The 13,497-nt window shown below is 39.9% G+C and overlaps 1 protein-coding gene across 1 annotated transcript; it reads left to right on the forward strand.

Annotated features, from left to right (window-relative positions):
• The first annotated feature begins 546 nt into the window (after nt 1-546).
• On the forward strand, nt 547-11,215 carry LOC149845465 (very-long-chain aldehyde decarbonylase GL1-5-like). Its single transcript, XM_089995764.1, has 10 exons — nt 547-636; nt 745-968; nt 1,369-1,601; nt 3,449-3,668; nt 5,310-5,685; nt 7,799-7,906; nt 8,005-8,205; nt 8,910-9,008; nt 9,093-9,266; nt 10,915-11,215. The coding sequence occupies exons 1-10, from the start codon at nt 577-579 to the stop codon at nt 11,074-11,076; spliced, it is 1,857 nt and encodes a 618-aa protein (XP_089851890.1). The 5' UTR covers nt 547-576; the 3' UTR covers nt 11,077-11,215.
• Nucleotides 11,216-13,497: the final 2,282 nt, after the last annotated feature.

Here is a 13,497-nt window from a genome sequence, read left to right on the forward strand (position 1 = left end):
AATGTGAGAAAACTTCAGAAATCCTTGGCTACCCAACAGAGATCAGGTACTCTAGACTATCACCCTTTTACCACTTGAACAACCAATCTGTGGAGAGTGTCTTCTGTGAGATCAGATTGTGCTCGAGTTGATGGTCCCGAGCACATGATCTCCTTCCCTACCTAGCACCCCAATAAGGGTGACGGTACTGTAGAAATATAGGGCAGCGATGTACCACAAGTTGTGGGGGACCCCCATGGACACGGATCCACTGGCCATTGATATCAAAGTCCAGATCGTGCCACGTGTCCATCCAGTTAGAAGGTTTTCTTATTAAATTTTTCATTGAATGCCACGTGGCATATGCATATCGGCACTGGCGTATGACATAGACCTATCATATGCCATAGGACCTGACCAAAGAAGACAGCTGGGTTGGTACGAGCGAGACAGAGATAACGCTCGTATGGGGGGTGACTTGGGGCATTCATAAACCGTATGAACCTACGAGTACATTTTCCAAGGGGCCTTTATAAATACGGGCAGAAGATTTGCATCACCACGTGAAAAAGTGAGGGAGAAGTTGGAGTTGGAGGGATGGCTTCAAACCCAGGTCCTCTTACAGATTGGCCATGGGAGAAACTTGGTTCTTACAAGGTAACGCTCTATATGATAGATTAAGAACCATCACAGGTGTCTACTTTCTAAGGTCCTATTTCTTCGCTGACGTCCTTCTGTTTTCTCTTTTCTTTGGTTTTTTGCCAGTATACCGTGCTGTTGCCATTCATTGGGCATGCCATCCACACTCTCTACATCATTGAAGCCAATGACAGGGACTACACGCTCTTGTACCCGTTTTATCTGCTCGTGAGCAGGCTTGTCCATGATCAAGCATGGATAAGTTGGTCACGGTTTCAGAATGCAAGAAGCAAGCACCGAATTCAGAGCAGGGGCATCGAGTTCCAACAGGTGGACAGGGAGAGGCGCTGGTCAGACTCTCTCTCTCTCTCAAAAAAAAAAAAAATGTATGTGCTTATGTTTGATAAATTCTGATTATTGCTCAAAGCTGTCAACTGTGAATCCTTCTTCCAGTCCCAAGCAAGAACTATGGCTAATGAACTCTAATAACACATCCTGGTAGCCATAGTATTCTGAATATGACCAAGTTGGTCGAGCCCATCAGGGACTAAGAGCAACTTTGGAATTCAGGGCAAAGTTTGTCAAATAGGTTCGAACCAGAATTCGACCAACCAAATAGGTTGGCTGAACCGAGATTGGTTCGATCAGGCCAGCTTGATGTGAGCCGTGCTGCTGATTGGGGGATCAGGGGGAGGTCGACAGAGTGTGGGTGGTGGTTGTGATTGACATGGTGATGGTGGTGAACTGCAGGGATGACCAAGCCATCATGCACGTCATCTTCCTTTACGCAGCGCAGTTAGTGATTCCAGGGGCCTCACACCTTCCTCTTTGGAACGGGAAAGGGGCTCTTATTGCCGCTCTGGTGCATGTGGGGCCGGTGGAGTTTGTGTATTACTGGGCTCACAGAGCCCTTCATCATCATTTCCTCTTTACCCGCTACCATTCCCATCACCATTCCTCCTTCGTTACGGAGCCCATCACTTGTAAGTTTTCCTCTCTCTCTCTCTCTCTCTCTCTCTCTCTCTCTCTCTCTCTCTCTCTCTGTTTTGTACCAGCTCGAGTAGTTTCTTGCTAAGCCAGTGCTAGGTGAGACAGAAACAAACCAAGCACAACATTTTGCTTAGTAGTGCTCATGTTGTTTCACTGTCCTGAAATCCTCCAAAATGGATCCACATGCAGTCATGGGTTTCCTTTTTATGTGAGGATTGTTTCATCTATCATTCATAGTTTATCGCCTAGATTGGCACGCTTTCAGCATCAAAATAGACATTTGATATTTTGATGTGTCGGTGGGGCTGGAATCCGATACGTGCATTGCTTTTCATATATATATATATATATATATATATATATATATATATATATATATATATATATATATATATATATATATATAGAGAGAGAGAGAGAGAGAGAGAGAGAGAGAGAGAGAGAGAGAGAGACCTGCGCACCCAATTGCGCTGGCCATCCATCTCAGGGTTTTGCTAAAAAACCACTTTTAGCACAGGATGGTTTTTTTATCACAGTTAAGGTTCCAGCGAAAATTGGGGTCTTAAGAGGTGGTAAAAAAACTGTCACTAAAGGTCCCATTTCGCTGGGACCTTTAGTGACAGTTTTTACCACTAAAGCCTTGGACCTCTAGTGGCGGTCAAAAACCGCCATACAGGGGCAAAATGCACAAATAACGTGTTTTTGTCTCCTTTTTGCATTTTTTTGTGGCAGTCCATCACGCCCTGTTGGCCGGCCAGCGTAGTTGAAGAGGTAGCTGCAACCACACACACACACACACTATATATATATATATATATATATATATATATATATATATATATATATATATATATATATATATATAAGAATTGCTACCCACCTTGTAAAAAAACCCAAGTTGTTTTGACCAAATCTGACTTCATGGATGTATTCAACATGATCAAAATAGTAAGATTTTACCTTTGGATCATAGTTTTCTAGGAGGTTCCTTACCCACAAGGTAGCAATATATATATATATATATATATATATATATATATATATATATATATATATATATATACATGCAGTGGCGTAGCTAGGATTGATGTGAGGGGGGGGTGAGTGCAAACAGGGGTGTAGCAAAAAAAAGAAAATTTGGTGTGATAGTCGGGGGTTCGGGGGCAGCGTCCCCGATTTTTTTTTTTTGAGATAAAATAAAAATGGCTACAATTATTAATAAAAAAAAAATCATATGGACAAATCAAACTATTTTCTGCAGTCAGGGCTGGGCTAGGACTGGATTGGGCTAAAAAAATGGATAAAAAACTATTTCATATGGAATCAGGGCTGGGCTAGGACTGGGCTTTTAAAAAAAAAAAACTGTTTCGGGAGGCAGGAAGCCCAGTCCTGCCCCCCCCCCCCCCCCAGCTCCGCCTCTGTATACATTCACAAGCATATGCCCTCACACACATCTTACTTTCAGTATTACTTGATGATGTGTGTTAAATATTTGTGCAAAGAAAAAAAACTTAACAGAAAAAAAGACTAATGAATATTATCTGGGATCATTGCTATTTATGGTATAAAATTGTGCAACTTGGTGATGAAAGGGCTAGAATTTCCCTGTATATGTTTTTCTTTCCATGTTCAATCTTTATCGTTAACATGACATGTTAGCTTAGTAACTTTGTGGTTTTCAAGTGCATATTATGGTTAAGGAATAAAGATCCAGTGGAAGGTATGACTTATGGGATAGTTTAGTAAGATCTTTGGACCCTTAACCCATAAATCTTCTACAGGCAGGATGGCTAAATGTTTTTTAATCCATCATGGTGATAACATATTTTTGCTTTGACAGCTGTCGTTCATCCGTTCGCGGAGCACTTACTGTACCTGGCAATCTTCGCTCCAGCATTTGTGGCCCCTTGGATCACTGGAACCGGTTCCCTCATCACCTCATGTGGTTACTTTACTTTTATTGATCTCATGAACAACTTGGGCCACTGCAACTTTGAGTTCATCCCCAAATGGCTGTTTACCATTTTCCCTCCCCTTAAGTACCTCATGTATACTCCCACGTAAGTACTCCTGTGTGTGTGTGTGTGTTGATTGCAACCCTGGGCCAAAACTTGGTCTCAAATAAAGGGAGTTGACTAGGCTTGGTAGTGGCCCCTAGCCCAGCCAAGTGGCTGACTGGGTCATTAACTTTATGAGAGTTTGATGTAGGCTTGTATTCACGGGTGGTTTAAGAGAAGTTGAGGCCCTAGGCATATTTCATTAGACGCCCATATTTCTCTATTTATATTTTTATTGCAGGCCCTCAGCATGTGCCATGTTTTATTGGAGGCCTAGGCATATGAAATAAAAGCATTATATATATATATATATATATATATATATATATATATATATATATATATATATATATATATATATATATATATATATATATATATATATATATATATATATATATATATATATATATATATATATATATATATATTTCATTCTGCCTGCAGTCATGTTAGGGTTAGCTTGAATAACTTTGCCTGGCCTCTGGGATCTCATTGTTGCCTGTTTTTTTTTTTATCAAATCTGACCCTGTAGATTTGATCTACGCAGTTCTGTTTAGGAAAGATTGGAATTTGGGTGGGAATCCAACCTGTCATTCTTTTAGTAAAGATTGGTATTTAGATCTCAGAATCCACCCTGTTTACAAGATTTTCCACAAAAATTAATGTCGTAAAAATGCAATCCAAGGGTCAGTTCCTATCAAATCAACCATGTTAAATCCATCTATAGGGTCAGATTTGATCAAACCGATTACCAGAATCCAACCTGTTTACAAGATTTACCACACTTTAAAAATCAATGCAGTAAAAATACCAAAATGTTATGATTTAAAAATTCATTTTTTTTTTGTTGAAAAACGCAATCCAAGGGTCGGTTCATATCAAATCAACCATGCTAAATCCATCTTTAGGGTCAGATTTAATCAAAACAGGTTGCAACAATGAGATCACATGAGTGGTATGACCAAAGTGTAAGAGTTAGGGGAGACTGGAACCCATTTGTACTTAGAGCCACTAAACCTAGTTGAGTTTGTAAAGGCTTGGAGACATTAATTTGATTGCTTCAAAATATATATATTCTTGTTTGGAAACACTAAAAGATACTGATTATTGGTCATTTTCAGTCTATGATTTGTGAGTCACAGTCTTTATTTGGGCCTGGTAAATTCCTAAGCTCGAGCTAAGATGACTCCTGATTTACTAACGAGTATTGCAACTCAAGAACATACCAACAAACTCTCCTTCCCTGATCTTAGAAAGCCAGGCCAATTCCTGGGGTCAGGCAAGTACAAAGTCGGTCTCAGATTCAAACCCATGGCTGTGTTAATTTGATAGGTGGTCTCTTATTACCTTTTGAGTGAGTGAATCACCAAATCAAGGTTCAATAATTGACTAGGAAACAGATTACCTGGTCTACTCTTAACTGACTGAGACCGAGCTTACCTTCTTGGTTGACTCGGTATGTCGATTAGCTTTGTTTAATTTTGAATTGACTGCTCAAACAGATCTGGATTCTAAATCAAAGTATATCTCAATACATGATATAAGACCCTACCCATGTGGTAGGTGAGCCCAACTCAGGTTTGACAACCAAAACCTTGATCGCTAACATTGGCTTTTTGTGTTATTTTATCTAATTAACAGGTTTCACTCCCTCCATCACTCTCAAGTTCACATCAATTTCTCTCTGTTCATGCCCATATACGATTACATGTATGGTACTGTCGACAAGACCACGGATTCCCTATACGAGACGTTGATTCAAGGAAGGGAAGAGATGACAGATGTCGTCCATCTGATGCATCCAACTACCATCCACTCCATTTGGCAAATTCGACTGGGCTTCGCCTACTTGGCAGCTGAACCGTATTGCACCAAGTGGTACTTCTGGCTTATGTGGCCCTTCACTGCTGTCATGGCACTGCTGACATGGATGTTCGGGGCTACCTTCACTGTGGAGAAGATCAGACTTGACAAGCTCAAGATCCAAACATGGGCGATCCCACGCTTCAGCTTTCATGTAAGAGCCAGTACCCTTCTAATTAAGTGCATGCATGGTGTAGTGAGTTGGGTAGGCCCATTCATTTTGAGTTTGGTAACCTATGATTGTCACACCCCCAACTAATAACTTCCTGTCCCCACATCATGTAAGATGAAAGAACAAAGACACGCACAAAAAAAAAAGGCAAAAAGAATAATCCCTTTTCCAAACTACCAATTGGGGCTCAAAAAAAAGTAGAAACTGATTGTGACTGAAACCAAGCCACCTATTATTTCCTGATTTTTTGTTAATACCATGACAGGACACCCTGGCTACTTGATATTTTGTCTAGGGGTGTCAATGGGTCTGGTTTACCCGGACCCAACCTGGACCAAACCCTATAGGGTCTGGGTATGGTGATAAATAAGAAGGCACCGGTCTAGACTTGAAGGTTCGATTAATACATGGATCCAGGTATAGTTTGTGAAATTTTATACCAGACACGGGCCCAATCTGAGTTCTGATTAAGACCCGCGATTTTTCAATGTAAAAATGATAAAAAATATTAATTGAACGGGTCTGGTTCATGTAGTTTTTATCATGTCTGGGTATGGTTTCTCTTATAGTGGACCTGATACCATACCCGAAAATCAGGTCCAAGTCTAGTTTCACCTAAGTCTGAACCGAACCAAACTCGACCCATTGACACCCCTAATTTTGTCCCCTTTTACAGCTGAAGAAGGATATTATGGGATGTATTGAAATATATCTTTTGAGGGCGACTTCAACCACTACAATTAGCATTGCCTGCCTTCGTGGGTAACGAACTCCTTAGTTGAAACTTATAGGAAAATTAAAAATGATTTGACCAAATTTGACCTTATGTATGTATTCAGCATGATCATAATAGTAGGAGTCAACCCCTGGATCATAATTTTTTGACATAAAAATATGTTTTTTTAAAGGTTTGAAATTCGGTACATTGTATAAAGTTGATTTTTTAACTAGTAAAATCTGACATATACGCCAGAAAAGCATGATCCAAAGGTCACTACTGGATTTAATATGTAGAAGGGTCAGACGTGCATAAAATGAAAAAATAAAATATTATATTTTTTCACTGAGGGGTTCCTTACCCACGAGGATAGCAAACATTACCCAGAACATGAATGAAGCTAGGCTAGCTTATGTAAACTGTGGCACAGTTACTGGAGTTGTAATGGAATCGATAGAGTGGCATTTGACTCCACCAACCGTGCACCTAGACCTAGACATGGTTCTAATAATTCCAACTCGAATTGGAGGCCTCACTCAACAAGCTCCATAAGCTTAGTCTATGTCACATAGGTGCGTCATTTTAGTGGTGTGTCCTTGCTGACACGAGGATGCATGTGAATATTAATCTTTGTGAATATATAGTGTAAAAAATCTGTGAAACACCCTTCGACATTGACATTGAAGTCCTTTTTTTTAATTGCACCTAACAGAAGTGTGTGCATTACTGGAGTTCTTTAACTGAAGATGCTGCCTCCTCTTCACTGCAAAAATTGTATTGATGTCAATCTTTCAAATCACATGCTATCACACAACGCCCATCTTAAACGTGAACTCAACCAAAGTACACGTACCTTCTAACTTTAAAATGAGATCAAGTGATCCTTGCAGTTTTCCTTCATAAATAGCATTGCATGCTTTATTGCTGGCGTCTTAAATTGAATCGATGGAGGTAGAAATTAATCAGGTCAATTCTATCACCTATGCATCTAGATCTGAATTTTGATTTACCAACTTTGACTTGCAATTAACTGACTAGGGACAACTTGTGAACATGACCAATTAAGCCGGATGTTACTGGTTTAAAACCTACTGATTTTCACCCTTTGCTGCAAGGCTGAAGCTGGGTGTAATGTTTGATTTGCAAAAAAAAAAAAAAAATGAGTTGCATTCGGGGCCTTACTTGACAAGCCTATAAGCCTAAAACTTGGTTAAATATCATTGTTGGGCATAATGTCTTTGACAAACTAATTAATGTGGTAAAGTTTTTCTGTTTTTTTTATTTATATTTACAGTGCTGGCTCTGTCTGCCGTACTTACGGTCACTTATTATTGTATTTTTTTTTTAATATTTATTTATTGTTGCATTTATGTACAGTACCACCTTCATTGGCAAAAGGGGACAATCAACAACATGATAAAGAAAGCCATCCAAGAAGCAGATGCAAGAGGCGTGAAAGTTATAACTCTGGGCCTTCACAACCAGGTAAACTTTGTGATACTTTTTAGCTGCACCACCACACGTGATTGGTGCAAGCATTATTATAGGAGAATTGACAGCTTTTAATTTGTGCGTGGGACTAGAGCGAGGAGCTGAATGGAAATGGGAAGACTTATTTGGAGGGCGTTGAGAACGTGAAGGTGAAGGTGGTGGATGGTTGCTCTTTAGCTGCAGCAGTGGTGATGAATAACATCCCTCAAGGGGCAAGGCAGGTTCTGGTGTGTGGCAGGCTCACTAAAACCGGTAATGCTGTTGTCCGTGCTTTATGCCAGCGTGGGACCAAGGTGATCACATCCTTATCGAATGCTTCTTAATTATCTATGTAATTATAACCACTAACCAGGCTTGACCAACATCCGTACAGTCATATCAAATGTTGGATCTAACCATACATGTGTTTTAACACAGTTTATATCTGTCAGTGGGTTCAATCAAATCAAAATACCAAAAAGATTTGAATCTCAAAGATATAAATGGACAGCTTAGAATTCATGAATACAAGGATGATTTAAAGATGGCCCCAAACATAAAGTTGGAGTCAACTTGAACATCTGAACGCAGTAAATAGATCATGTTAAACATGATCCAGATGTCAGCATTTGCTTCAGGAGACGGAGAATAGATCTACGTAAATGAAGAGAGTACCACCATAGCATATGCTATGGTGGTTCAGTACCAAAATAGGCCAACAGATGACCTATATATTCCCAATAAGTTCTCTATTACCAGCAGGAACCACAAATCAAAGAGATTTTTTAATTTGACCTGAATTTCTGCATCCAAAATATGCTCTAGCATGTCACAAAATCTTTCTTTTTGGTGATCCCATTCCTGATATCAGTCGTACATGTAGATGCAAAAAATTAGTGATTTTTTCAATGTAAGAAAATCATTTTATGGGGTTTGTATTGGAGTAAACAAAAATAAATGGCGTATCATTCATTGATATTTCCTTTTAACATGTGCACTTTTCCTGGATGCTCCCCAGGTTCTCACAGTCACAAACGATGAGCTTCAGGGACTCAAATCGAAGATCCCAGTTGATCTCCATAGCCATCTTGAACTTGTTAACTACTATGACTGCAAGGTACTCTGCCTCTTCATGTGCTAGTATAAGTTTATTCAATTTACATGCCACAAGTTTATTCACTTTACTCTCATTCAATTTTAGGTGTGGCTAGTGGGAGAAGGGTTGAGCACCAAAGAGCAAAGGAAGGCACCAAAAGGGACAATTTTTGTTCCATTCTCACAGTTCCCACCGATGGCTGTGCGCCCGGACTGCACTTATCACACCACTCCAGCCATGGCCATCCCTAAAGGGTTCGAGAATGTGCACTCGTGTGAGGTGAGTCCTGTAGTTCCAAAACTCATTTTCTCCTTGAGTTTGAAACAAATTTTTCTCTTTAGTGGAATTAAAAACAGTTATGTGGAGCATCCAGCTGTATATATATTATATAACACCTAGTTGTCTTATGAATGCTTCTACAAGGTGAGACCTTATACAATATATTTCGTTGTCATATAATTTGAGGGCATTAGTCAAGACATTCCCTTATGTTTTCAACTGGCTGCTTGTATTTTAAGTAAGAAGTGTTGAAAAATGCACTTGAACGTTGGTGGATTTTAGGGTATGTTTGATGGCTTGTCCATGAAATTACCGAGCAAACAGAACACCGTTTTGTTCTTTCCCCAACAACTGTTCTAAGTCCAATCCCCCCCCCCCCCCCCTCCCCAATCTGTGTTCCAAAGTCCAACCTTTGTTAAGGACATCATGGACAAGTCATCACACTAAAAAAATGTTTAAAGAAAATCAAAGAAAATAAAAAATATCAAAGAGGTGAAGAATAAGAATACCCTAGTCAAGATTTTAATCAAGGATAAGAAGAAAAAGATCAAAGAAAATAAATCAAAAGAAAATAAAAAATAAAAAAGGAGAAGAAGACTACCCTAATAAAGATTTTAATCAAGAAGAAGAAGAAGATCAAAGAAAATAAAAAAGGGGGGGACCCTAATCAAATCTAACCTAATTAAAAAAGGAGTGAGACCATAAGCGGATTTTAATCGGAACTAACCTAATCAATGAAAACCCTAAATAATGAAAATCAAGAAGAAGAAGAAGAAAAAGAAGAAGAAGAAGAAAAAGAAGGGGGAGAAACAGAGAGAGAAAAACGAAGGGGAAGAAAAATGAAGAATAACGAAGAAGAAAAGGGTGAAGAAAGAATAAAAGAGGGAGAGAGATAGAGAGAGAGAACCGTGCTCGGTCGTCCGTGGCCTCGTTGGTCGCCGGTGGCCTCGCCCGGCTTGCACAGAGAGAGAGAGAGAGAGAGAGAGAGAGAGAGAGAGAGAGAGAGAGAGAGAGTCGAGGGGACCCCTTCCCCCCGACTTTTTTTTCCATAACACTCCCCCCCCCCTCCGTTCCCCGCGTCCAGTTCTTTTTGTTACAGGGGAGGGGTGTTACGAAAGTTACATGCTTTTTTGGACGCGGCGGATGCCCAGAATGCGTCCGCCGCATCCAACGTTTGTTGGAATCTCTGTTCCCAGCGAGATTTCCGTCCGAATCCTGCTGGGATCGGCGCATCAAACATACCCTTAGAGAATAGCAAATCCCACACTTAAGATCATTAACCTTCAAGAATATGGCCACAGCACCAAACAAGAACAGGAATATCTTAATTTTGCAGAAGGGAAGGATGGTGATTCTGATGCCAATTTTAGATTCGATGTTTCATATAAGACAATGACGACGCTTGTCTATATGAATGTATACCTGCCCATCCTTATGGTATTGGAGTCTATCACCAAATTCCAGATATTTTTATTGGATATTTATCACAACAACGAATCTTGGGCCATATGGATATGAAACTATTTTTAATGGCTACTTGAAACCTGGATACATTATGATTTACCTTTGAATAAACAAGTATAAATAAATGTTTATTACATACGAGATCGCTATGTCTAATGTATGCATGTCTGCGTATGTGGTGTAGAATTGGCTGCCAAGAAGGGTGATGAGTGCATGGCGTGTCGCCGGAATTGTGCATGCACTGGAAGGGTGGGACACGCACGAGGGTGGCGAGAAGATGCTGGATATGAAGAAAGTATGGGATGCTGCGAATCGTCATGGTTTCCGCCCTCTAGGCACATTCTAAGCATTTTACATGAGGCTCGGACCTCGCCAGAAGATTGTGTGAACCTTGGCCCTAGCCAAGAGTTTTTCCCTACTTGACATCTAAAACTATTTAAGTTTTTTTTTTTCTTTTTAATACTAAACTCAGTATGGATTTGAATGTTTCTTGTTGGATATCAGAGCTTGAAAGCCTTAGTCATTTGAATGGGCAATCTGAGCTGGGACTTGGTTCAGATCAACATCTAAAAGTTGTTCATGACAGCTCAGTTAACTTGGTTCATCTGCAGAGAGATTGAGCCAGTAGATATAAAACAAATAGTAGAATAATGAAGCTTGGTACCTACTAGAACATGATGACTTAATAGTAGAACAATGAAACTTGGTATCTACTGGCACATGATGTCCAGATTCATGACTTTGAACAGCTCTTGCCAAGATCAGCTTGAGATGTGCTGATTCTCATCTCAGTAGATCAATCAGGCATGTTCCAGTGATCCTAAGTGGCCCAATCGAAGTTCATAAATACATGGACTCAATTGTATTATCTCATCTGTGTGTTTTTTTAATGGTTGTCTATGGAGAATTTCCCCTCACAATATGAAACACATGGAAAGTTTTTCAACTTGACTCAAACTTACTGCATTTCAGAGGAAGGTTTTTTTTTCTCCTAATAATCAAGGGGCGACTTGTTTTCTTAACAAGTACTTTCTGTTGATTTTACAAATCCTAGATTTCTAGGTTTATGTACCCTCAAAGTACATTTTCTTGTGGTAGATGGTCAAACTATATTGGTCTTCTAAAGAAAATATCAACAAGAATACAAGCTAACAATTGCGATAATTGAACCAGAAAACAACAGATTATTTCAAAATACATCATTAGTGCAGGCCTGGAGTAGTAATTTTTATGCAGTTGGTTCAGCTAATATATAGTTTTTCTATCTGGTGATCATCACATGGCAGTTTATTCCCAAAACATTTATAAATAGCTGAATCACATGGCAGTTTATTGCTTTCAGAGGTGGGTCACCTGAGTAGCGGTTGTGGGGCCCCGCCTGGGGTTTTCCCTTGCTTCGGTGAGGGTTTCTCATCATAAAAAAAATAAACAATGGATACCTGGTGGCATAGTGATAGCGGTGATCCTTACCATCTGTTAATGTGGATCCTTTCTGCTCCCTCTTTCCTTCGTTTTTCCTCTGGAAAAGCTTTAGGCACTACTAGGCTGAACTAGTCCCTAGTGCATCTTGCAGTTCTATTTCATGACAAATATTTCCTTGTTTTATAAAATTAGCAAAAGTTCCAAATAACATTATAGAATTAATCTACTCTAATCTCCCTTTATCGAATTCAAAAATCTGTATTGGAACGACGAGCTTCACAGAAGTAGCAAATACATCAGCATTTGATACAATTCTTCATGTGATAAAGGAAAAGAACCAGTATTGTGTAAGATAAACAAATAATCTACAGGGCTTTTTTTCCTTTTTCTTGATAGGCAAGCTGGGGAATAATCCTGGTGGGATTCAATCCGAAGACTCAGTTGTGATAATGTGGCCTAACCATCCAGCTATCTCGTTTGATTCTGAAATATTTTACAGGTTCTGTGAAAATTTATTTTCAGTAAACAGAAAAGATTTTACATACCAGGCCATCTCTTTGAACCAAAGCACTTAGTTGGCAGCCAATAAGAATTCAGAACTCTTTGATATAAGTTTGTAAACTCAGCCAACTGGTACTCACAAGCTTCATGAAAGAGATCACCAACATTAATTTGAGGATATTCTAAAGCCATTAGAAATCAATCAACCTCTATCTCACCATCATTAAGAATAATCATATCTTGCTTTGACCACTCCAATAGTAAAACAAGGGCAACTCTGTTGGGTTTTGGATTGGGATCGGATCCAACCTAGATGTGACCCATATTGACATGGGCACAGAGAGAGGGACATACATCTTGGGTTTTGGGGGTTGCAGTCCATGTATGCCTATTATGGACCTCCACCATATCTCGCTATAAATAGGAGACCCGTAGTGGTGTGATTAGTGTCATCTACGTATTATTGTCGGTCTTTCTCACCGTTTCTGGGTTCTAAAGGTCCTACTCACCTCTCGACATTCTGTATTGGGCTCATTGTCGACGTCGATTGGCCGAAGAGAATGCCGACCATTAGCATCCATCCAAGCGTTGTTCCGATCGTGCATAACCGCATCAGGTAAGGAGTTCTTCTGCGATCAATTTTATGCTAACATTGGGTTATGGGCCGAGACTACACTGTGGTTGTGCATGTAGGTGCGTTGGCAAAACAAACCGTACTCACCGAAATTCAGGTTTTCTGTCGGAGTTATAGAGCCCCCGCCACCAACAACATGTTGTCGCAACCACTGGGAGGCTGGGTCAGGCTATGCCAGACAACGGTTGGCCAGCTTAGGCCGACCGTTGG

The sequence above is a fragment of the Nuphar pumila genome, chromosome 2, assembly GCF_984573655.1.
Source record: "Nuphar pumila chromosome 2, dmNupPumi1.hap1.1, whole genome shotgun sequence".
NCBI classification, from domain to species: Eukaryota; Viridiplantae; Streptophyta; class Magnoliopsida; order Nymphaeales; family Nymphaeaceae; genus Nuphar; species Nuphar pumila.